This window comes from Herpailurus yagouaroundi, unplaced genomic scaffold (assembly GCF_014898765.1).
Source record: "Herpailurus yagouaroundi ecotype Mexico unplaced genomic scaffold, PumYag 196, whole genome shotgun sequence".
Lineage (NCBI taxonomy): Eukaryota > Metazoa > Chordata > Mammalia > Carnivora > Felidae > Herpailurus > Herpailurus yagouaroundi.
This window is the reverse complement of record NW_024412427.1, coordinates 12,402,191-12,428,282: the sequence shown is the minus strand read 5'-3', so window position 1 is coordinate 12,428,282 and position 26,092 is coordinate 12,402,191. Positions and strand designations below refer to the sequence as shown.

At 52.0% G+C, this 26,092-nt stretch overlaps 1 protein-coding gene across 1 annotated transcript; it reads left to right on the top strand.

Annotated features, from left to right (window-relative positions):
* The first annotated feature begins 13,265 nt into the window (after positions 1–13,265).
* BPIFA2 (BPI fold containing family A member 2) lies at positions 13,266–23,183 on the top strand. The gene is made up of 8 exons (XM_040447333.1): positions 13,266–14,023; positions 15,956–16,100; positions 16,763–16,870; positions 17,804–17,956; positions 20,304–20,385; positions 21,465–21,528; positions 22,358–22,438; positions 22,994–23,183. The coding sequence occupies exons 1-7, from the start codon at positions 13,867–13,869 to the stop codon at positions 22,396–22,398; spliced, it is 750 nt and encodes a 249-aa protein (XP_040303267.1). The 5' UTR covers positions 13,266–13,866; the 3' UTR covers positions 22,399–22,438; positions 22,994–23,183.
* The last annotated feature ends 2,909 nt before the right edge of the window (positions 23,184–26,092 follow it).

Sequence of the window (26,092 nt, the reverse complement as noted above, 5' to 3'; positions counted from 1 at the left end):
CCACAGTTCAGCTACTAGCTCTCCAGGTGACCTTATACCAGACCTTTCCTCTCTCTGGGCCTCTCCTGTCCCATCTGTAAAATATGCACAGTTTCCGAAAGCCTTACCCTCAACGATGAGTGTTGGGGACATAGGAGAGGACAAGGCCAAAGGCCGGAGAGGCCTGTAGTGGCCATGGTTTTTCCAGGGGCCTCTCCGGCCTCCGCTCTCGTCCTCTTCCACGTGCTACTACAGGCCTGCTTCACAGTGACAACTTTTCATGTCTCTCTTTGCTGCCAGTTGCAGAGGCCCAGTGGTCCTCCTATCTGCAGGATCGGCATGGCACCTTGCGGGGACTCCAGTAAGGATGTTTAAACCCCAGAGAGTCACTGTGCAACTCTGGCCCCATCTCGAGAGACCGTCACTTGACGATCTGCCACAGCCGAACTGCCAACAGTCCCTTTGTCGGGCTTGGGCTTGGATGTGCTGGAAGACAGAGTACCTCTCCAGGAAGGTAGGTCAGCATGGGGCTGGTTATGGCAGGGGAGTCTCTAAGAACTGAACCAAAGGAATGGAGTTCCAGTGGGGAAGACTGGGCTGTGAACACGGCGCCCCCATCAGGAGGTAGGTCTGCCGTACAGCTGAGGGTTTGAGCATTGTCGCTGGCCGCTGAAGCTGGGGCCATCTTCTGCCCGGTAAGTAGGGCCACAGCATTCCCGTAAGACGCACGATACCAGGCCGCTGACGAGCTATAAGCCCTCCAGGGCCCAGAGGCAATGGGTGCTACCAGTGAGGTTGCCTGGGACCCTCGGACCCTGTACCCTCATGTCCCACTTGTCTGTCCTCCGCTTTCCTCTCCTGTATAACGAATTTGCTCCAAAGCCACTTTTTCAGGTTTAAGATACACTTCGGGATCTGCGTGGAAAAAATAAAATTGAGGAACAAGAGAACACACGTTTAGAATCCTGGAAGGTCAGAATCCGGGCCTCAGAGGGAACCTGAGATCTTCCTGATGGGTGGGAAGGAGCAGGGATGTCAGGCCGGTAGGTCCCACATCACTGAAGCCCTGACCCTTGTTTTGCATGAGACCCTCATGATAAGGCTGTGACAGGGAGTGGGCGGCCCCTGTCACAGCTCTTTGGTGCAACTTTGGAGTCAGCTAGACCTGAGTTCAAATCCTGCCCTTCCACCGACTCTCTGAACCTCAGTTTTGTCTTCTGCAAAACGGGAGTGAGAATAGCCCCTATCTCATAGGGTAACCCTAAAAAACTTCATGAAGAGGGGCGCCTGGGTGGCTCAGTCGGTTGAGCGTCCGACTTCGGCTCAGGTCACGATCTCACGGTCCGTGAGTTCGAGCCCCGCGTCAGGCTCTGGGCTGATGGCTCAGAGCCTGGAGCCTGCTTCTGATTCTGTGTCTCCCTCTCTCTCTGCCCCTCCCCCGTTCATGCTCTGTCTCTCTCTGTCTCAAAAATAAATAAACGTTAAAAAAAAAATTTTTAATAAAAAAAAAAAAACTTCATGAAAAAGCGGCAGTGCAGAGACTGGGACTCCGTAGCAAGCTGCCTCCACCGGGTAACAGTCTAAAACCAATGAGGCCAACGGAGCAACCGTGCAGAGATGTGGATAGAAAACTTCAAGGGGGTGTGAGAACCCGCAGTCAAACCCTCCGCGTCACCCCTGATCCCCAGAGAGAAGCCCCTGCAATCGCAGGGGTGGAAACTGCATGAGCTTCAGCTGCCCCCTCGCCCCCATCCCTCCACCTCCGGAAGGAGTAAACAGACTGGCGGGACAGCCGGGTGATGGGGGTGCAGTCCCCAGACGACACCACAAGGTGGAGCCATGCCCCTGCTAATCCATGCTTCCTACCCTGAAGCCTGACGATCCTTAATGTAAAGCAGCATTTTTGACGCCAGGCACCCCGCTGGGCAGGGACCTTTCATGATCTTAATTTTCAAAGCCATCCCTCAAGATCGGTATCACTAGCTCCATTTTATATATGGGGACACCGAGGCTCGGAGAAGTGACATGACCAAATGTGAGGACTAGAGAGTCATAATACTTGGGCTCAAATCCCAGTTCCTTCAGCCCACTAAGATACTTAACCTGTCTGTGCCTCAGTCTCCCCATCTGAAAAGTGGGGCTAATAATAGCAGTAACATTATGATAGTTTAATAGACCTTAGCTATTTGTTTTTGTTCCGTGCCCAGCCCTGTGCTCCGCACCTTACATGAATCACTTCATGCGGTCCTCACAACCACCTTGGGAGGTGGCCATTAATATCCTTTTTTTTGCAGATGAAGAAACTGAGGCTCAGAGAGGCGAGCCGCCTGTCCCATTTCCACCCAGCTAGATGGAGGCAGAGTGAAATTCAAAGCCAGGTCTCCTGGCAGAGAGTAGTAGGAGGTATCCAAAACCTCAGAGGAGAGAGATGCCCTAGGTTCTTGTCCCGGCCTACATCTCCCTCATGCTCTGGCCTCAGTTTCCCCACTGGTGCACAAGCAATTGGGATGCATGAAGCCAAGCCCCTTTGCCACCCCCGGTTCTGTGACTCACAGTGTGGCAGCCAAGAGACCCCGTCCTGGAGGTGCCAGAGTTGGGGCAGAGGAACCCCCAGGGACAGGAGGGCCCCAGGTCTCCGCGGGTCTCCCCACACCCTGCACAAAGCGACCCCAGACCTCAAGCCTCTCGAGGCCTCCCTCATGTCACATGGACCCATGGCCTGAGGACGCACTGACAGGTGTGGCTCACAAGGCCATTCTGGCCCAGCAACACATATGACAGTATTCATTCTCTCGGCCGCCTTCTCCAGCACCGTATTTGCGAACCACACGAGGCGCCTGTGGGCCTGGAGGAGAGCTGCGTGGAGCCAGATGGAGGGACAAAGAAGGGAGAGAGGGGGAAGCGGAGTGGCCTTCAGCGTTCTCCCCAAGGCTCTGCTGTGCCCCCGGGCACCTGGTGTCCTCGGTCCAGCAATAAACAAGCCTGGAGGGGCCTCCAGTTGCCAAAGGTAGCGGAGCAGGAAGCTCTCGGGAACATTTATTCTTTCAGGCAACAAATACGGTCGGGTCACGTTTGCTGTGAATCTGATTCACGCAAACATGGACTCGTGTCCTGCAAAATACTAATGAGGTTTCACCTTGTGAACAGAAAGTTAATTATTTCTTTCATTGTTAAGAGCACACAACCAAACACACCCCAGCCTGCCCCTCCTTGGGAGGAATCGAGGCCCTTTCCATTGACACCACACCCCCTCCGGCTCCCTGCCTCCCTCCCTCTCCCCCCTCACAACCAGCTTCCCCAGAGCTGAGCCGGGCTGCCTCCCTGGGCTCTGGTGAAGCTGTGGGTCCTGGCGGGGTTGGTCCGGGCCTGAGAGTCTGCATTCCCACAAGCTCCCTGCAGAGGCTGAGGCTGCCGGTCCCTGTGTCACCCACTGAGCAGCAGGCGCGTGGGGGGCGCGGCCAGCCCCCTCCCCACCTGGCTTCCATCGGTCACCCCACAGCTCAGCTCCAACAGTGTCCTCAACAATTTCAACGTGGAGGAACTCTGTGGACCCTGGTCGGCTTCATCCTACGTGGCCCCAACACAGATGCTATTTCCTCCTCCTTGAAATTAGTTCTTCCTTTGGTCCCCCCCCCCCCCCCCCCCCCCCCAGTCCGCCTGCCTCTAAACATTGCAGCTCTTCCCCCCCCCCCCCCCCCCCCCCCCCGGGGTGTGTTCCTACCGGCCAGTCCCTGTTCCTGCACCCCAGCCACTGCGGTTTGTTCAGAGCCCTTGGCCTCCCCAAGTTGATAATCATGTGTGTCTGTGTGTGGGTGCACGCACACGCACGCAAGGAAGACACCTGTTCAAAACCTACGAGTGAGAAGTGCCGGCTAAGTGTGCCAGTGAGGGCTTCATAGAAGGGGTGCCCTGAAGGATGGGGGGGGGGGGATCTGTCTGGGTGTGACATCCTCAGACCCAGCTCTGGGCGCTGGGAGGAGTTGATGCAAAGCAGGCTCAGGAGGCCAGAGAGGAAGTCCTGGGGATGATCCAGAAGAAACAGAGAGCCTGAGCATGGTGGTAAGCGGAGATCCCACTGGACCTAGGTCCTGTGAGGAAAGGCAGGCAGCTCGCTGTTTTCTCCATACTTTCTCCTCCTCTTTTACCTGGGCGGCCTCTACCTAGTGTTCTGGAACTCTGCCTTCTCTCACTTAATGTACCCCCAGTCCCTCCTTGCCAGGATCGGCACCTGGTTTTAGAGAGAAGGTTCGAAGAACTGACTTACCTTGCCTAAAATCACAGAGCTGGTAAGAAGCAGGGTCGGGACAGAGACCCTCCACCCTTCTCCCAGGCAGGCATTGCAGGCCTATCTTAACTGAGCACTTACTATGTGCCAGGCCCTGTGCTGAGGGGCTTAAACCTCACCTAATCCTCATGCCAGTGTCAGCAAATTGGCCTTCGGGTGATTTCTATTTTGCAAATGAGGATTGGAGGCTCAGAGAGGTGATGTAACTTGCCTAAGGTCACACAGCTAGGAAGTAGGAGGGTTAGGACTTAAACTGAGGTCTGGTCAATTACTACAAGTCCCTGCAAGATAAACATACTCAAAGCCACCCCAGGCTTGGGGATTATGCCAGTGTTTGTTTTCTGTCTTCTCTGTCTCCACCTGTACCATAATGTCTTATCATTTCGTTCAAGTCTCAAAAGGCTCAGTTCAACGCGATTCTGTTTATGAAGGGCCTTCACCAGGACCAGGCTCTGTGTCAGGGACAGCAGCGAAGCCTCAGGAGGAAAAATTCTGACCATCTGCAGGGGTTTTCAAAGCACAGAACATGTTCAAGTATGTTACCTGCTTCGTGGAGAGTAATCACAGGCGGGTATGTTTGCCTCCACACTCTGGTGGGGTCTGAGGGTAGACGCACACACGAGTGCTCTCTGGGGCGCAGCACCTGGCGTGGGGCAGGGCCAGAATAGAAGCTCCATAAATATGGGATGAATGAATGGATGAAGGGATGGGAGGATGGACCGGAGAGGGAGGCATAGGTTTCTGGAATCTTCTCGCTGGACTCTGGATCTCATCCCCTACATTTATCTATTCGGCCAGATGGCCAGCCTGTCCGTTACCCTGTTCTTTGCATTCTAATGCACTACAGTGTTTATGGGGACCCACTGCAAGCCAGGCCACAGCTGACTGCCGGACGCACAATGATGGCGGAGCCATGAGCCATGAGCCGTGACCTGAAGGAGCTCCAGTCCACGTTCCTCCAACTAACACATTTTAATGAGTGCTTCCTCTGACACCGACCTTGGGCTGGGTGGTGCTAGGGAAGAGACACGAATCCGAGCGCTTCCCCCGCCCGTGACGGGCTCCCACAGGCCAAGGGGGTGTGAGTTACCAGGATATAAACGAGTGTGGTGTGAGAGGCTCGGAGCATGGACTCTGGGACAAGGCTACCTGGGCTCTGATCCCAAGTACTCACTGTGAGTGACCCTGAGCTATTCACTTGGCCTCTCTGTGCCTCAGCTTCCTTGTCTATAAAATGGGAACAAAATAGCACCTGCCTCTGGTTGTCTGGGGGGGAGTGAGTACCTATGACACTATAATTTCCTGCCACTCATGAGTGATGGCAGGGGCTCACCTACTGCCCCACAGGGTGGCCCGTCTCTGGAACAAGTTCATCTTTGACTGCAACACAGGGTGTGGTATTCAGGAGGTGCCCAATAAACGGTGATCAAATGGAAGAGTGGTCCCAGCTCAAAACAACTTACATTTGTTACATGAATGAACGAACGAGGGAGTGAACGAATGAGGGAAATGTTTGAGAGCTGAAAAAACAAAATGTTTTCTCTAAAATCAGGAAAAGAAAACCAACGTCAGGATCCCAACATGTGTAATTAAAGGTCTTCAGACTGTGACATCATGACAACTTTGTTCACTGTTACATTTAGCAGTCGTGAAAATGACAATACATGGGAAAACATTTGTCACTTGGATCCTCCTTGTTTGCCAAGAATTCCTGAGTGGGTAGTTCAAGTGTGGGAAACTGGGGGCCTATTGTAAATTGGATGAATTATTCGCACCTGACTGATTTCAAAGGAAAAGGGACAATCCTTTCAGTCTTTTCCAGTAAAATAAAGCAATTTCACTGGGTGGATGAGTGGGTGCGCATCTCTGCAGCCATCATCGCCTGAGGAAGGGGTGGAGAGGGGGAGCCTCAGCCCAGCCCCCAGGCCCCACCCCTCTGCAACCTCAGCCCCACCGCTCCCCCTGTCTGGTCTCAGTGAGCTGGATGACCTTTTAGGACCTTTCTTGCCAGGGAATTGAGCCATGTTGGGAAAAAGATACCAGCTCAGAGGTTAAGGGCTGGGTCAGTGGGACCAGGAAGCTGCCACGGTGGAGATTAGTAGTCACACCGAGGTAGCACGTCCCAGGCTTGAGACAGCCAGCTAATCCTTAATGCCTCACTGGAGATTTTCAATGAGAAATTCATCCCACGACCCTCAAGGCTGGGGCACTTGTCCCCGAAAGGCAAATACCTGCCATGCGTGGAGACTGCCTGTCCCCTGGAGAGGGGACAGAGGGGACAGAATACACAAGAGGAGCCGTCACTGTTTCTGTTTCCGGGATGGCTCGGACGAGCGGCCTGGACCTCAGGTGGCCTCGGAGGGGACCGACCTCCCCGGCCACCACCAAAGGCCCTTTGCGTGCCCCCTCACACCCGTGTCCTGAGGGTTTGGAGATCGTTTGCTTGGCTGGGAGGGGACACTGATACAGCACCCCAGCATTGTGCCAGCCCCAGACTGACGTCCTCAGACATCACAGCAGACCAGAGAAACACTAAGCCCAGCATTAGCACCCAGAGCAGAGAGGCCAGGGAGACCCAAGGCCGCACAGCTGAGGGGAGAAGTGGGCTTGGCTGCTCAAGGCCACTCTGCAGCCCAAGGGCCACCAAGCAGGTCAGCAAGCAGGGGCCAGAGCGAGAAAGGAGAGGTGGGTTGTGCCATAACCTCTGGGGAGAGGCAGATACGCGTGGAAAGTACTAGCAGACAGAGAGCCATGGCTCTCCTTTGGAGGAGCCACCTGTGGGCGAAGTCCTTGACCTGTGTGTAGAAATAATAGCAGCGGGGCGCCTGGGTGGCTCAGTCGGTTAAGCGTCCGACTTCAGCTCAGGTCATGGTCTCGCTGTTCGTGAGTTTGAGCTGTGCTGACAGCCCGGAGCCTGGAGCCTGCTGCAGATTCTGTGTCTCCCTCTCTGACTCTCCCCGGCTTGCACTCTGTCTCACTCTGTCTCTCAAAAATAAATACATGTTAAAAAAAAAAAAAGTTTTTTTTTTTTAAAGAATCCCTGCCTTCTGGAGCTTCCATTCTAGAGGGAGGATGAGAACCACACATCTTTCAAAAGCGCTTACAGGCTGTACACATGTTACCTTGTCTCCTTTTCAGACTGGTCCTGGGAGGTAGGCACACTTATTGTGCCCACTTAAGAGATGAGAAGGCTGAGTCTCTGGGAGGGTAAGGTCACAGGGCTGGTAAATGGCCGGGGGAGGATTTAAGCCCAGGCCTGTTGTGTCCTTTGTCATGCTCCCACACTGTCCCTTGTCACCCTCCCAATTTCCCTGGGCTCCTACACACTGTGCTGCATCACCCTTCGCTACTGTTTACTGCAGCAATAATGAAGATGGTAACTGTTACCCACGGAACACCTCCAGCAGGAGCTGAGCTGGGCTCTCCACTGCCATTTCCTCCTCTGGCCCCCCGCTAGCAGCTCTTCTCAGGTAGAGACCATTCTGATTCTCACTTTATGCTAAAAATAACAGAGGCTCAGAGAGGTTAGGGCACTGGCCTGCTGTCACACAGTCAACAAGGGGAAAGACTGAGACACACAACCAAGGCCAACTCAACGCAGATGTGCTCAGGCCAAGCCGGAGGGACCGTTAGTGATCACCCAGGCTCCTCTTGCCCGTCCTGAAAGGTGGCAGACATCACTCGCCAACCATCCCCTCCAAGCCCCGGAGCTGCCTCAGAGGCCATCTCCGCAGAATGTTCCATCGAGCCCTGCGATCAGTCAAAGTCGTGCATGAGACCAGAGTTCTCAGACCTCCCTAAATTGGCCCGGGAGGGGAAACTGAGGCCCAGTGAGGAAATGCACGAGCCACACACCAGTGGCCCAGGGAGCCAGGACTGGTGGGCACTGGCATACGGGGGGCCTGAACCCATTTCAGCTCATCAGGACCTCACTGCACACAAAAAGAAGAGGCACAGCCGCCGTTAGGTGAGCATGAAGCCTATCGGACGCACTGTCTCCTTTAGCCTTGTCACTAACCCCGTGGTGGCAGGGCTGCGTGCAGACGGGAAAACCGAGGTGGACAGGAGTGAAGGGACCAGAAACCAGCAATAACAATAACCACCCTCGTCACTGCTGTTACCATGTATCGAGGGCCTACCTCGTGCTAACCCTTCCACACGGGTTACCCTCCTCATCCTCAACAACACCCCTGGCGGGTAAGTCCCTCTGTTAGTCCCATTTCACAGATTGGGAACCTGAGGCTTCCAGAGACGACACCCCTTATCCAGGTCATTCAGCCAGCAACAGGCAGAGACAGGGGGTTCGAAGCCAGGCCTGCCCAAGCCCCGAGCCAGGCTCTGACCACCACCCTCAGAGCCCCCTCGGCACCCTTTTGATTTCCACTTTGCCCCTGGGATCCAGGCACGGGGGTGTTTATCCCATGTTACAGACAAGGAAACTGAGGCCTGAGGTCTTTACGACACACCTTCTGGGCTGTGTTCCTGGGGCGGGAAAAACTCTCTTCAGGGATTTCAGCGCTGTGCCCCATGGCCGGAGGAAGAGGGGCCCCACGTTGGCAGAACTAGGTGTCAGGCGAGGGGGGGGGGGGTCTGATGACTGGTCCAAGGCCACCCAGCACAGCTCTATTGGGTTCTCCAGGTCCCCGCCCTGGGCTTGGGGACCTGGGCCGCCACCCTGCTCATGCTCTAATGGTAGCACCACGGTCAGCGTGAGGAGAGCTAGGTCCCCAGCCACCAGTCCTATCCCACCCTCGCCCGGGCCACGTTTGCTTGAAGGACAGGCCGCCGGGTCCTTACTGAGCGGCAGGTGGGGGAACAGAGGAGACACACGGGATGCTCCTGAGCCCTCTGCCAGGGCTCCCCAGCCTGATGCCAAGTGGCACCCATTGGCGTTTCCTGGGGCCTGTTCCGGGTTGACACAGGCCCAGGGCACCAGGCGTTACAACCAACTCAAACAGCAGAGGCTGAGGGATAAACAGGATATTCAAGCTCCAGGGCTCTCCCGCCCCGCCAGCTGGCCTCAGTGTGACAGGGGTGGAGGGATCTTCCCTGGGGACCCAGATGACCAGTTCCTGTCTTTGTAAAGCCAGGGCAAGCCACCTCCTTTCTCTGAACCTCAGTTTCCTCAACTGGTAATGGGGCTCCCAAAACCTCCTCACAGGGTGGTCGTGAGGACTAGCTGGGGAAAGTGCCCCGAAAGCATCGAGCCCAGCACCAGGCACCCAGCAGCTGCCGGACACTCCCCTGCCTCTACCGGGTGCAGGGTACTTGGGCAGAAAAGGGGGACTCGCTGCTTCTCCCAAGAGGCCGCACCTGGAACAGCCGCTCTCAATCGGTGGGTTACCATTTCCCAGCCCTGCCCTCTCCTGTCCCCGGCTTCGAGCAAGTTGTCTTTCCTGCCCCAGCCCCACGCTCCTCATCCGAGAAACGGGGCAGTAACACGCCCCGCAAATCCGCTGGGGAGACGAAACCAGATGAAGTCAAAGCACCGTACAAAGTAGGTGCCCAATAAATGGCAGTTGTTACTGTCCATCGTCTGTTGGTATGGGTCTCATACCAGCTTCTACAAGAGAGACTACACTGTAGGGTGCTGTGCACATGAGCTATAGGCTTGTTCCGGTCATGTCTAGGCTGAGCTGGGGCTCCAGAGGTTGGGGAAGGGTCATAGGTAGGCCATAGGAATCAAGGTACAAGACACCTCTGAGTGAGTCATCCAGTCCAGGTGTTTTCGCTTCTGGTCAACCGCCCCCCCACCCCCGGGGGTAGCCTAGACACGGACCCCCTTGGGGCTCCAGGAACCCCTGACCCAAATTAGCTAGGGATGAGACTCAAGTACCTGTACGTTAAACATGCTTCCTAAGTAATTTTGTTTAATCTTTTTTTATGTTTATTTATTTATTTTGAGAGAGAGCGGGAGAGCATGAGCGGGGGAAGGGCTGAGAGAGAGAGGGAGAGAGAGAAAATCCCAAGCAGGCTCCGTACTGTCTGCCCAGAGCCTGACATGAGGCTCGAACCCACGCACCGTGAGATCATGACCTGAGCCAAAATTAAGAATTGGATGCTTAACTGACTGAGCCACACAGGCGCCCCTAATCTTTTCTTTTTCTAAGGCTATTGCCCAAATTAGAAAATTCCAACAAAACTGAAAGCCATACAAGAAAAGAGGAAGATAAGAGGGGTCCAAGGTCACTGCACAGTCCTTCTCCTTTTCTGGGCCACAGGCTCCCCAGACTTCCCAGCACGGAGGTGAAACTGATGCACTCTCGGCCCCCTCTGGCTTCGGGGTCTGCAGTGTTTTAAGTATAGGGTGGAACCCTCAAGTAGCCATCGGAAGGGAGGAGGCCAACGTGAGCCTACCCAGGTGTGAGTCAGGAAGAAGAAATTTATTTGAACCGAAAAGTCCAGAGATATACGTGACTTCAGGTACAGTTGGATCTAGACACTCAAATGACAAACTTTCTCATTTCCTTAGTATTGGTTTCATTCTCCAGTGGTCTTCACCAGATAATTGTATCTGAAGTCCTTATTTGTTTATTTGTTTATTTATTTTTCATCTTTTTTTTTTTTAATGTTTTCTACTTATTTTTGAGAGACAGACTGCGAGCAGGGGAGGAGCAGAGAGAGAGGGAGACACAGACTCCGAAGCAGGCTCCAGGCTCCGAGCTGTCAGCACAGAGCCCAATGTGGGGCCTGAACCCACGAACCGTGAGATCATGACCCGGGCTGAAGTCGGACGCTTAACCGACTGAGTCACCCAGGCGCCCCTGTATCTAAAGTCTTTAAAGGAAAAAACAGACCCAGGCAACCTGTGGAGACCCAAACCCCGCTTTGTGGGTAGTAAGCTCTTCTCATTCAGAACTGTGGTAACATGATCTCTAGGCTTCTGTAAGTTCTCCTCGTTGCAGGCAGGGAAACATATCTGTTTTCTTCAGAGGAGTCTAGCTTGTGCCATCTTGTTCTTGCACGTGCACACGCACGCCCATATGTGTGCATGTATGCACACGTATGTAAATGTGCTTGTTCAAGAGTCCCACACCACTGTTAGGAGTAGGATCTGGAGAGCCCCAGGAAGAAGAGGGCCTGAGTTCCCTCCACTTTGATAGATTTAGCCTGGTCTACACCAGATTTGGGGGATTCCCCCAAATGCTCCAGCAGATGGGAGCCCTTAAGGGTGTGGCGAGGGCCTGTAAGCAGAGCCAGTGAAGCAGCAGAGGAGAGAATGATCCGGAGAATACGGCTCCTTAGGAAGCAGGACCTTTGAGCTGCACAGGGGAAGTGCAGGGCCCACTACTCACTCGCCTGTCTCTGTGCCACCCCAGGAGCACCCCAGGGGACAGGAGCTTCTAGTCAACATCGCCTCAGAGCTCAGCTGTGAGAGGCAGCTCTGCCAGGGGGAGAGGCTGGTTTTGTCCTGATGTGCTCTGTGCTGAGGAACGGTGCCACAGCAGCTACGGTGGCTCCAGGAGGCCACAGCGGGGCCAGGCAGGTGAGAAAAAGAAAGAGGCAGGAAGCCTGACGAAACCACATCCCCAGGAAGGCAGCCAGACCCAGGCAGAAAGAGAACCTGAAGGGAAGAATCGTGAAAATGCACATCACTCTTTAAACTTAGGTCAGTGAGATCTGGAACCACAGCTCCAGCCACATGAAGCTGCACGGGACCTCAGCAATCACCTAGTCCAATTTCTGCGCATCTCTGGTGATGGGGACCTCACCACCTGCCCAGGTGGGTGGCTGTGCTCCAGGGAGAGGCCCGGAACATTCTAAGGACAGGTCAGTGTCTTAGGGACCCATGCGAGAGGAAGGCCCAGAGCACAGGACAGTAACAACTTGCTGGAGGGCAGGAAACAAGTTAAAACAAAAAAAAACCCAATTGTGATGATTTGTAGTGAAAGAAGCCGACAAGGAGCTGAGGGTGGGAGCGGCTGGCTCCCTCAGCTGGACAGTCAGGGAAGTTCTGGGGAGGTGGGTGTCAAGGGCTGGGGACAGCTGGGGATGAGAGCACAGCCTCTGCGAGGGACCATGGCAGGAAAGAGGTTGGCACCTTTCCGAAACAGAAGGAAGGCCAGTAGGGGCTGGGGAGGGAGAGGTAGGAGATGATTCTGAAAGGCAGAGCACAGAGGACACAGGCTTCGAGAGCCATGGCGAGGACTCTGGGGGTAGGCTGAGTTGAACACCCCTCCGGCTGCTGTGCTGAGAGTAGAGCGAATGGAGGCAAGTGGGCAGAGGGAGACCAGGGATGAGGCTGTTGGTGCGTATCTCCTGACACTGGCTGTGCAGCCTCAGGTGAGACGCTCGACTTTTCTGGGCTTCACTATTGCCCACATATGTGGAGGTAATGTGGGGCAAATTTTGTTCACTCCCAGGAGGAGCTCCCGACCAGCTAGATGGAACAGGCTGTGGGGGATAGGAAGCTCTCCGTCAGCACAAACATCACACTGAGGCTGGCTCCACCACGCGAGATTTTGTGAAGAGCATTCAGACACAGAGGAGGGTTGGGTAGAATGACCTCCCTGGTCGCTGACCCTGACTCTCTGTGAGCCATAATTCTAGCCCTACCTCTGGACCTGTCTTGCTGGGTGACCTCAAATTGGTTACTTCCCCTCTCCGTGCCTCAGTTCCCAAGTGAGGACAGAATTAGCTGGATGATCACTCTTGGTCCTCCCACCAGAACATTCTCCTCTTCATCCATTCTCAGTCTTTACCCCAACCCCCACTCACAATGGCCACCGTCTTGGCAGCTGGATGCTCCATGAGAACCTGGTCTTAGTCTTGGCAGAAAGTCCTCTGCATGTCCATCCATTTCAGTTCAAGCATCCTGGGTGACCTTTGGGCTGGAAATCTCTCTGCTCATCCTGGACAGGGGTTATTTTCTTTGGAATCGCTCTGGATGGCCCCGGAACCAGGGCTTGTTTCTGTGCACAGCCTCCCATCCTGTCACCACCACATAAAGGCCACCAGCCCCTAGCAGATCCCAGGAGACTGTGCAGAGGAGCAAGGATTTGCGGACATCCTCCTCCAGACCTGTGAGTGGTGGGCTTTCCCCCTGATGGCACCCCACGTGGTGATCTTCAGAATGTTTGGGGGGCAAGAGACAGAAGGATGGGGCCACTTGGATTAGCTAATATTTTGAGTGTAGCATTATTATTGACATCCAGAACTCTGATCAGAGGACGAAGACAGCAAGATGGTGTGTGTGTGGGGCTGCCCCCTAACCTTGACTCTGGGAAGGGGCCAGAGTGGGCTTCACAGAGGGCATGATGTCTTACTGAAGCTGGAGAGTCAGTAGGAAATAACTTAGGTAAAATTGCAAAGACAAGGAGGCAGAGGAGCTAGCATGTGCAAAGGACCTTTGTGTAAAGAGCATAGACTTGGAACTAAGTGTGACTTGCCAAATTCCAGCTCCTCCACTCACTGGCTGTGTGTTTCTGGGCAAGTTGCTCTAGCTTTCTGATCTGGGTTGCCCATCTGTAAAACGGCAGATGACCACATCTACCTTAAAGGAATGTTAAGTGTAAGAGTAACAGGTGCTTATCAAAGATGATCCTTTTCTCTCTGGGTAATTCTCACTCTTGTTCCTCCTGGTGTCAAAGTGTTAAGACAAGATGCTTCAGCTTTGGAAACTTGTTCTCTTGTGCGGCCTGCTCACTGGGACCTCGGCATCTCTTCTTGGAGACCTTAGCAACGACCTGAATAATGTTGTGGACAAGCTGAAACCTGCTGTTGAGAAAGGACTTGAGACCATTGACAATACAGTTGAATGTGAGTTATCAAGATGATTGGCCTAAATTCTATGCCCGCATTACCAGAGGCTGCCACCAGGGGATGCTCTTTATGAGTGGTTTGCTGAGAAAGGTGGCTATTCAGTTGTAGTTCATTCACTTATTTTTCTAGGAATAAGCGATGCTCAAATGAATATCCCTTTACACGCTACATCATGGCAAACTTTTCCTAATATATGCGTCGGATAAATTCCTAAAAGTGAGATTTCAAAAGCTCAAAAGGTATGCACATTTTAGGGGCGCCTGGGTGGCTCAGTCGGTTAAGCGTCCAACTTTGGCCCAGGTCATGATCTCGCAGTTCACGAGTTCGAGCCCCACGTCGGGCTCTGTGCTGACAGCTCGGAGCCTGGAGCCTGCTTCCGATTCTGTGTCTCCCCCTCTCTCTGACCCTCCCCCCATTCATGCTATGTCTCTATCTCAAAAATAAATAAACATTAAAAAAAATTTTTTTTAATTAAAAAAAGGTATGCATATTTTAAATTACAGTCGTTGTTGACAAATAATCCCTTACATTAACATTCTCTCCGTTAGTCTTGGGAGAGCGCCTTCCCCTCCCCCACCCTTGACAGTACTAGTATGGGCAACTTAAGTGTTTTGCTAATGTCATAGACAAAAGATTATGACTCATTTCACTTTGCATTTCTCCAATTATGAAAGAATCCACTCATTTTTTCCATATTTTATTAGCTGTTTACATATTTTAGCACATTTTGTTCATATTCATAGCCTATTCTTCTGCTACGTTGTTCAATGTTCCTATTAATTTGTATTAGTTCATTGGAAATTAGCCATACTTAAGCCCTCAGCCTAGGTAGCTTTTTTTTTAAGTTTCTTTATTTATTTTGAGAGAGAGAGCACACACACACACATGCACAAACACACACACACACACACACACACACACACACACACACGTTTGAGTGGGGAGGGGGAAAGGGGCAGAGAGAGAGGAGGGAGAGAATCCCAAGCAGGCTCTGGGCTAACAGCAATGCTAACAGCTCCAAAATGGAGCTTGATCCCACAAACTGCAAGCTCATGACCCGAGACAAAACCAAGAGTCAGATGCCTAACCACCTGAGCCACCCAGGCGCCCCTAAGCCTAGGTAGCTTTAAAGCTACCTAGCTTTAAATTTATTTAATTTTGTCTCCTTTTTTAATTCTGATTTCTTTTTGTTGTTGTTGTTTTGTAAATGTTTATCTATTTACTTTCAGAGAGAGAGGGAGAGTGGGAGCTGGGGAGGGACAGAGAGAGAGGGAGAGAGAGAGAATCCCAAGCAAGCGCTGTGCAGAGCCCAACTTGGGGCTCGATCTCACAAATTGTGAGATCATGCTCTGAGCCGAAAACAAGAGATGGACCCTTAACCAACTGAGGCACGCAGGCACCCCTTTATGAATGCCTCTAAATGCCTGCTGCCAAGCTCTCATCCTCGAACTCCCATTTGCCACTTTTATGAGTTGGAGCCATACTTTTCCCTTGATTCTGGATTTTCCATTTCTTAGTTTATTCTCTTCATTTTGTTTGACCCAGTTTCTGAAACTTGTGTGAACATCTCATTCAGAGCAATAGACCACCCCCCCCCACCCCACCTCAACTAGAAGCTGGTGTACAATCGATATCAATTGCCTCGTTCGTTGATTGATTGCTCTGGGTACGAATGATGAGTATGTATTAGTACAAAGGCAGCACGGAAGGAGCAAAGTCTCCCCAGCCGCATGACTTTAGGCACATTTCTTAACCTTTCGGTCCTTTATTTCCTCATCTGAAAATGCAGATAATAACAATATCTACCTCATTTGTATTGTTAGGAAGAGTAAATAAAATAACATAGGCAAATGGTCTTTCCTAGCGCCTCGTACATGGTCACTGCTCCACAAACGGCACACAACTCTCAATGGCAATTGTTTTTGTCAGCTATCCTTCAGAAACTGAAGGCTGACGTGGCGGTGCTTCAGGATTCCAAGGTTTGGCAGCTGGCCAAGCAGAAGCTGCAGGAAGCTGAGAAGTTGGTGAACGATGCTCTTTCGAAGGTCCTCTCACTTAAGGACGGGACTTTGAGGTGAGTTGATGCTTCAAGGTGGAGAGCTTTGCTTCAGGAAAAGGGAACACACACCTTTGGGGAGGTGAGTTTAAGATCAAAGACAGAAGGGTGGATAAATCTTGCTCCTCCTCATAGAGCTGAGGCCGTCTGAGGCCAGGTTCATCAGGGCTTGAGCAAATTAGAAGCAGGGCCGCGGGGCCAGTCCGAGCAGCTCATGGGTTTGGGCTTCCACATTCTGTAATTTCAGGATCCCAGTGAAGGTCCCTTTAATCCTCACCCCCACCTGCTTGCTGGTGCCTGAAGTCCCTCTTCCAAGGAATAAGACCTTTCTTCTCCAAATATAGCTGAGGGTAAAAGTCTGGATCCCCTCAGGAGAGAGAAAACTGGAATGCATACCACATAGCTGGCTCCACACATAGAGTTTTGGAGTCAGACGGTTCTGGGTTCAAGTTCTGATGCCGACACTTGTTGCTCCCCGGAATCTGTGGGGGAAATGACATCCGTCTGAGTGCCCGTTTTTGCTACGCCCCAACACGGAGAGGATCAAACTTCCAAACAGGGCGACCGTGAAGGCCAAAGAAGGCAGGGGTGGTGAGGCCCAAATGCTCAGCGTGATGCTGGCGTCAGGGTAGCATGGCTGTCACGAGGAATAACAAAGGCAAACCGTGGTTTTTGCACAGCTTGAACATCCTTAACTCCCGCATCCTGAATATCAAAATTGAACTGACTCCTGATGGCGAAGGCATTAACATAAGGGTCCCCGTCACCGCTAATGTCACCCTGGCTCTGTGAGTACGCATTCGAATCTGGGATTGGGGAGTGGCAGTGCAGCATGGCCAGGGGATTTCCAAATTGGAACCAGGCACTTTTCCATGCTGCTATGTGGCCTTGGGCCTCAGTTTCCCAATCTGTAAATGAGAGGGCCTTTCCAGCTCTAAGATCTGAGCCCTTAAAATGTTCTGATGAACTTTGGCCATCACCAGGTCTCTTTTAAAAGAACCTTCCGTTAAATATTTCTGAAATCGTAACATTTGTACGATTGTAAAATTTGTAACTTTTACAATCTAATTGTAACATTTGAAAAATTGAGAAAACATGAGCATTCACAACTCTTTGGCAAAATTTCCTCCAGCATTATCTGCTCTCTTGAGACTCTCTTTGAATAGCAAGGACCACTGTGCCTAATGCATATAGTATTGTACAGTATATAATGAAGGGCGTGTGTGACAAATACAATTTTAAAGTATATTAATGACTTTAAGAAAGATAGATAGGAGAATGAGCATGTGTGGGAGCAGATAAATGGAGGACACGGGGGCTCCATCATTCATTGGCAATGAGATCTTGGGATGGTTGCTTAGCCTGTCCGTACCAGTATTTCCCCATTTTGAAAATAGGGATAATAGTGCTTTTCCCTCATGGTGTTTGTGTAATGACATGGATTAATCCAGGCATTTTAGAAATGCCTGGCATATGATTTGCCCTCGATAACTGTTAACTATTATTATTTTAATTATTACAGTGGTGCTATATAAAAATGTCATATGAGCCATATCCATGTGGCCAGGCAAAGACGCCCCTAACATAAATATGTCAGTCTCATGAGGAATATAGATGACACTGACATCAGCCATAGACATCCTGGGTAGTGCGTACCCACGGTGGAGGAAGCTTAGCAGGCCTTCTCGATTTGCATTCACTGGGAATCTTATTTCCTACAGGCCTCTCATTGGCCAGAAGGTCAACCTGAAAGTTTCTTTGGACCTCCTGACTAGCCTCAGACTTGAAACCGATGCCCAGACTGGCATCCCCAAAGTGGTCTTGGGAGAATGCCTCAGTGACTCAGACAGCATCTCCATCACCTTGCTGGACGGGTAAGGCCCTTGTTCCACCTCAGCAGAGCTGGGCTCTCAGGGGAGTTGAGGACCCCTAATCTCAGCCCTATTCCTATACCCACGAGGCAGCACCATGCAGCGAAAAGGAGTTTCGCTCTGGAGTCAGACAGACCTTGGCTCTGCTACCAGCTTGTAACATTGTGACCAACTCCGAGCCTCAGTTTTCCCTTCAGTGAAGGTGATAATAATGCCTGCTCCTCAGTTGCTGAGCCGACCAGATGGAAAGACACAAGTGTCTGGCACCCAGCCTGGCACACACTAAGCTCTCAGGGATCATAATACCCATACGGACTCTGTCTCCTTGTTCTCTCCGTTACCGAGACCAGAGTGTTGACCTCTGAGCACGAATCTGTTCGTTCCACCTTACGGTGCTGCCAGGATTCTGCTTCCCGCTTTTTGAAGCTCTGTTGTTTTGTGCATGTGCACATTTAGGATTGTTACTTTTTCTTGCAAAATGGACCCCTCTATCATTATGTTATATCCCGTAATAACAACAACAACAAACTGTATTCACCTTCTTGCCTCCATGTGGGGGTGGGGGGGGAGAAGAGAAGTCATTGCTTACCATGGGCTCTAAGTTCCGATTGCCCCCAGAGAGGCCTCCACCCACTGGAAAATTCCCAAAATGAGATCTTGAAAACTCAATCCTCTCCATTAAAATCGTCGATCCCTGTTAATCCACAAAACCTATGCCTTAAACTGTGCTTGAAAGGGCACGTTTGGCGGGGAAAGAAGATTGGGAGAGGAAGGGTGACCCTGGAGGTGGCTCATGGAGGAGGAAAGGCTGGAAGCTGAGGGCTGGGGCAGGTTGGCTTTGGGAGGAAACAAGGCTGGCTTCTCAGCTCTCAGCCGTGAGGGCTATGAGCAGAGGTCACTCTACCATACCCCTCTCGAGGGATATGACCGCAGGTTGCCTGAAGTTCCCTCCCCCCGCCCAAACCAGAGAAAGGCTCTCCTGCCTGATGTTATTTGGGAAGGCTGGGATACAAAGTGACAGACCTGAGCCCTGCTGGATACGGCCTTGTCTGCAGGTCCCAGGGAATTCATCCTGTCACTCTGGGTCTCAGTGTCCACATCTGTGAAATGGCATTCCTCTCTACTGCCCCCAGCCTGCTCACCCCAAGTGCTCCCCACAGCTGTCTGGGCTCAGTATGAGCTGGCCCCACCCTCAGATCACTGCGCTCTTGCCATCACTCACTGCGTTCCAGGCACCCTGGCCCTTACTCTGGGCTCAGAGAAGCTCTCTCCCACCTCTATACCTGTCCTTGTTCCGGCCTCCTAGAACACCTTGCCCCTCCACCTCCATGTTCTTCTTAACCTTCAGGTTCTAGCAATGCTTCCTCCTGGGGCGCCCGGGTGGCTTAGTTGGTTAAGCGTCTGACTCTTGATTTCAGTTCAGGCCACGATCTCACGGTTTGTGAGTTCAAGCCCCACATCGAGCTCTGTGCTGACAGTGCTAAGCCTGCTTGGGATTCTCTCTCTCCCTCTCTCTTTGCCCCTCCCCCGCTTGCACACATGCTCTCGCTCTCTATCTCTCAAAATAAATAAATAAACTTAAAAAAAAAGATTTTAAAAAGTTTCCTTCTATTCTCCCTCGAAATAGTCTACTCTAGCTCTTCAGAGTACTTGTCCCAAGTTGTCCTTATATATTTAATTCTATATTTATTTCATTGCTTCTTTTAGCCAAAAATGCTTGAACATCTGCTATGTCCCAGATAGGCTCTGAACTCTGGAGAATTTTTGATGACAACAGACAAGGACCCTGTTTTCCTGGAGTTTATTGTCCTGAGGGAAAGGCAGGCAGACAAGCTTCTAGTCCATCTGTAAAGAGCCCTCAAAGAAAATGTCAGATTATAATGTCAGACACATAGCGGTCTGATGCAAAGCACTCTCTTAGGCGAGCAGTCAGGGAAGGCTGCTCGGAGGAGGTGTGGGTCATGCTGAGAGCTGAAGGTGGGAAGGAGCCAGACTTAGCAAGACTTGTTTCATGCTTAGGTACCAGGAGGCATGGTGCTTGTGTTTTGCTCCTCCCCGTGGCCCCAGCCCAGCTTAGTGCCTGGCATGTAGGTGGTGATCTGTAAATATGTGTTGAATGAATAAATGAATGAATGAAGTCTTAAGGTTGTGAGGAGACTCTCACAGGTTGAGGTGAGCCTCTGGTCAGACGTGGGGTGCCCCTGAACAGCACTCTGTGGTTAGAAAGGCGTCACAGTGTCCCTGGGTCTATGTGACTTCAAGGTGCTACATCATCTCCCACCCTCCTCCCCGCTGCTATGTGGCAGTTCTCCCCACTTGCCTGGCTTTATCAGTTGCCTCTCTTTTCCAGCCACAGTCAACTGATCAACAAGGTCCTGAACTCCATGACCAGCATCCTGGAAAAGACTGTGTCCCACCTAATAGAGAAGGAGGTGAGTCCTCCACTCCTGGGGGCCCAGAGACATGAGAGGGGTGGGGGGGAGAAGGGAGGCAGGTTTACCATTCACAGGCCTGATCGTATTCTCTGGCACCTTTTCTTCCAAGGTGCAAACTTCTCCTTGGGCTGTCAGCTGGAACCTGCACCCCTTTACTCAGCCTAGGGAGCAGGAGAGAGGACCAGGGCCTGACAGTAGCTGAAATCATTGGGTCCCAAACTTGAGCCACTGGCCATATCTACCTGGCCTTTTTAGCTAATGTGTTCTTTTAAACAATGCAATTTTACTTAAACTTATTTAAATACATTTATCTTAAAAGAAAACTATATCTCCACCATAATTAGAAATTAGTATCACTTAGATAATTAATTAAAGCAATAAACACCAACCTGTAAAAATAGGTATTTTCATCATTTTCATACGTACACACATATGTACACACAAAGTTCCAGAGATTCTGAATCAGTCATTCTGGAAGGGGGCTGGGAATCTGGGTTTGTGAAAGAAAAATCCTCCACGTGGCTCTGTGATTCACTGAATGGGAGCCTCACTACTCAAAATGTGGTCCTCTGACCAGCAGCATGGACCCTCACCAGGGAGCTTACTAGAAATGCAGGCTCTCAACCCGCCCCCCTGCCCCATCACCACCCAGACGTGCTGAGTCAGAATTTGCATTTTAGTGAGCTCCTCAGGGGATTGTACACACAGAATGGTGAGAAACTCTGCTCTATGGTTCCCAGGGCCCCATTTGATTCCTTAAAATTCCAGGGTGCCAAGGTTCAAGGTTTCCAAGAGTGTAGGGTTCTGGGATGTGAACATTCTAGATTCTCAAGGTTCTAGGGTTCCAATGTTCTAAGGTTTTAGAATTCTAACATCCTATTGTTCTCTAGTTTTAGACTTCTAAGTTTCTGTTGTTCTAGAATCCTAAGGGTCAAAGGTTCTGAGATACTCCTGGGCAGCTGGCAGTTTCTCCCCAGCTGATAATGATTTGTCCTCCTTCCTGTTCCTGGCCCTCCTCCCCCTCCCTCCTTCCCTTCTGCCCTGTTTCTCCGCCCGCCCCCACTCCCACCCCACAGGTGTGCCCATTGATCCACCTCTTGGTCTCCACCGTGGATGAACATATTTTACATGACATCATTGGTAAGTCACAGCCTGGGGACGGCGGCGGGGGGGGAGCTTTTCCCTCTGCAGCCTTCTAAGGTTAAGCACGAACCCTGCACCCACCCCATGGTAGGTCTGGCCAGGGGACCCTGGAGAAGCAGGAGGACCCAACGTCTGAGCAAGCTGGGGGAGTGTGGCTGGATGGAGTCTTTGCAGAACTGAGGGGGTTCTGTGGGCCTCTGAGAGCTCTCTATCATCCCTCTTTAAACCCACAGAACCTGCCTGTGAGATGTGAGAAGAGCGGCCATATCTGGGTTCAAATCCTGGCTCTGCTATTTAGCAGCTATGGGACCTTGTTCAAATGGGTCTGCCTCTCTGAGCCTGGGTTTCCTCCCGGGTGAACCAAGATTGTAAACACCGGAGGCTGATGAGTGGATTCAGAGGAAAAGCTGGCCTCTTTCCCTCCTTGTGAAAAGCCGTGGCTTCTCCTCCAGCCATGGGGGGTGGGGGAGTGGCTTTCTTTGTTCTCTGGGTCTCCAGGCGTGGCTGGGGTTGCCAAGCAGTAGAAGTGGGTAGGTGAAGGTATCAGGGTCCTGGAGGTGGCCCCTCTATGGAAACAGCCACAGGTCAGTTCCTTGGGCGATCTTTCTACGCTCTGCGTACACCATCCCATCGGAGCCTCGCAACAGCCCTGTGGGGTGGGTGCTGTCATTATACCCATTTTACAGATGAACAAACTGAGGCTCAGAGAAGTGGACTGACATGCCTGAGGTCCCATGGCTGTCAGACTGACCCGCTGGAGAGCAGCAGCCATTGGGGTCTGGTTTCTACTGGAGAATGAGGCCTGCTATTTATTTTGTCCCTTCAGATAAACTTCCAAAGGACAGCAAACCGCAAGCTGCTGCCTGAAGAGGGGCATGAGGAGGGCTTCTGTGATGCCCAACCAAAGGTAAGGGGTGGCTCTGTGCCCCATTAAGGGGATGAGGCCCCTCCACAGGCACCTGTGGTGAAGCCAAAGCAAGGCTTGGCTTCTCTCTTTTTAGCAGTAGGCTGAGCCCTAATTTTGGTCATAGACTGAGCTGTGACCCTGGCCCCAGCCTGAACCCTGACCTGGTCACACTCTGCACCTTGAACCTTATTCCGACACCCAGAATGAGCCTGGATCCTAGTCACAGACTGAGCCCTGACCTTGATCTCAGACTGATCCACGATCCTGGTCGTATACTGAGCCCTGAACCCTGGCTCTAGTCTTGGCCTCTGATCAGTCTTTTCACATCTGCCATTGCTCCTAAGGTGAGGGGAGAGAAGGGTGAGGGGAGGAGGATAGGTCCGTGTCAGGTGCCAGAGGCAAACCCCAAACCACAGGTGCCAGTCCCTTCTCCAAGACGTGAGACTCTGTAGGATATTGTGGAAAAGAGTTCGGGCAGCAGGGTCTGGTGGCTGACAGGGATCCACAACAACCCCACTGCGGTCAGTGCCCTAAGCCCTTGCGGTCTCATTCCAGCTCAGTTCCCAGTGGCTTGACTGTGCCCCACGTAGCATCTCCATCTGGTAAGGTACAGCCACCATCCAACCAGAGTGACAGCCTAAGTTCAGTCAGAAGGAGCCCTCGCACATCCTTCTCCTCATGGTTGGGACAGCAGCCTCTGTGCTCACCGCCCTCCACCCCCTGCAATAAAAAAACAATTTCTGCACCCTCCTGTGTGGCTCCTTTTATTCCCTCCATTGGCATGGGGAGGGGGCAACTGGGGCGGTAGAGACCTGGGTGGGATCTGGAAGAGATATTTGGGACTATCCATCTTGTTTCACAAGGCACAGAGAGGGCAAGAGACTGACCCAGGGTCACACAGCCAGTCGGTGGCAGTGGCAGACCCCTTGATTCATCCATTCACACGCTCGGCAGGTATTTAGTGAGTCCCTACTGTGGACCAGGCAAGCAGTGGGAATGCGACAGTCACATTCTGGGTGACCCCACCTAGTGCTTTTGTCCCCTGCCCTCCAGGGACTCTGAGAGGCCTTGTGGAGGACTGGGGACATCTGATCCATGGGCTCAGGAGTACAGAGCAGAATGACGTAGGGTCAGGGGCCTAGGCCACATCCCAGCCTGCCCCTCCGTGCCCCCTGAAGGGCTGGAGCTGAGATCAATTCAAGCAACCCCTGAGAACACCCATGGTCCCCAGACTCCAGGGCTCATCTCCCCTCCAACTGCCAGCCTGAGAGCCTGTGCGCCCACCTGCCAGGTGCACGGAGGCCCAGCCAGCCTGGTGAAGCCAAGGGTCCCTTGGAGACCAGCTGCTGTCTCCAGCCGAGGTCCCTCTTTCCACACTCCAGAGCTCAGCTCACCCCAGGCTGTGCCAGGCCATGGTTGAGTCAGCATCGCTCTGCTTATGTTACCACCACTGCCATCCTGGGGAGCTGCCTTTGCTGGCCACATGTGACCTCACCAGTTCTTAACAACAGCCAGGAAACACTGTTCTTGTCCCCATTTGACACATGAGGAAACTAAGGCTCACAGAGGGAAAGTGACTCATCAAGGTCACACAGTAAGCAAGTGGCAAATCTGGATTTGAACACACAACTATGAGAGCCTTTGCTCAGAGAAGTGATATCCCGTTGCCCAGGCACTTTGGCTGCCTCCTCAGCCCCCAGCAGGCACTGCTTTCTTCTGCCCCTGACACATGAGAGCCTCTCGAGGCTGGTCTTCCTCCCTACATGCAGGCCTCAGTTTCCCCTTTGCCCTGCAGGGAGGAGGATGCCACCCCATCCAAAAGGGACTGCCTCATGGGGTCCAGTCACCTCAAGGGACTCTTGAGTCCCTGGAGTGGCCTGGAGGGGCCTCAGACCAGCTCTCCTGAGTGATCCCGTGAGGACCTCAGTTCAGATGTGCCAAGGGGCTGCTGGGCACAGGGCGAGGGCCAGGGAGTTTGGCACATCTGAGCTCAAGATGGCCCCTGCCACTTTCTAGCTCTGAAATCTTGGGTAATTTACTTAGCCTCTCAGAATCTGGAGTTTCTCCCCTGTAGGGAATTAACAGTAAAACCTCGGTCACTAGGCTGTTGCAAGGATGGGAAGTGTTTAACTAGGGCCTGATAGCTATTGCGTCCCCTCTACACGCTGAAATTGCTATCACAACCACCCTAGTGTTTGTTGATTGACTGCTAACAGCCCTGATGTGGTAGAGAAAACCATGGTCCTGGGAGATCTTGGGTTTTCACCCCGTCTTTATCACAACACTGCCAATGATCTCCCAGTGGTCATTCTCTCCCCTCCCCAGATTTTAACTGGGCACATCGTCCCCAGCCAGAGACTACATTTCCCAGCCTCCCTTGCAGTAGCCATGCGATTAAAGTCTGACCAATGGCATATCAGCAGAAATGATGTGTTTGAAAGGAAGGAGTTCCTGGCTGGCTGGCTCAGTGTGTGGAGCGTGTGACTCATGATCTTGGGTTGTGAGTTCAAGTCCCACATTGGGAAATGAGCTTTAAAAAAAAAAAAAAAGAAAGAAGAAGGGGGGGTCCCTCTACTTTCTTCCTTCTATCAAGTTAGAAATGGGAATGAGCAGAACTGTCTGAGACCTAGAGGTGGAAGCTGTGTACTGAGCCAGCAGAGCTGCTCCTAAAGCCCCTGACCACCCACCTCTGGGCTCCATGGCAGTAAAAGAATGAGCTAGCTTATTTAAACCAGTGTGTTTTGGGGTCTCCTTGTCAAGGCTACTTTGTCTCTATTCCACCTGCCTCCTTCTGCCAGTAACGTGCTGTGTGACATTAGCCTGCTAACTTCTCTCTGAGCCCTGTTTTCTTATTTGCACAGAGATCCCTAAAGGCCCTTCCTGTTCCAACAGGACAAAAGTTAGTGCTCCCTCCAGACTTGAATGGGAAAGAGAATAAACATTTATTGAGTCCCTACCACATGCCAGGCACTGTATTAGACTGGTGATTCTTTGCCCCCCAGGGGCATTGGCAATGTCTGGAGACATTTTAATTGTCACAGATTGTTGCAGATGCTACTGGCATGCCGTGAGTAGAGGCCGGGGATTGTCACTTAGCATTCTACAATACACAGGACAGCCTCTCACAAAAAAGAATCATCCGGGCCAAAATGTCAATAGTGTTGAGAATTCCTGTATTAAACCTTTATGCCCATTATCTCATTGAATTCCGTTTTTTTCTGAGGGATGCAGTGAATGGGTCTTGGGGGAAGATGTGGCAACTAAGTAAGGCTCAGAGAGGTGAAGTGACTTGCCCAAGGCCACACAGCTGGTCAGGGGCAAAACTGGATTTAATCCAAAGTCACCCTCCTCCAGAGCCGGGAAGAAGGGTGAGTTTTCCTTTCTCGCTGTTTTGTGACAACCCCTCCTCCCACAAAAAATACACAAAGGAGGTCTCAAAATTCAGGGCTTCTTTGGGCCATAACCAACTGGAGTCATTGCCAAGCCTTTGTCCATGCTGTTATGTCTACTGGGGACACCATTCCTCCTCCCTCCCCAGCTGGCTAAATCCTGCTCAGCCTTAAAACTTTGCTCAGGGGCGCCTGGGTGGCTCAGTCGTTTAAGTGTCCGACTTCCGCTCAGGTCATGATTTTATGATTCATGAGTTTGAGTCCC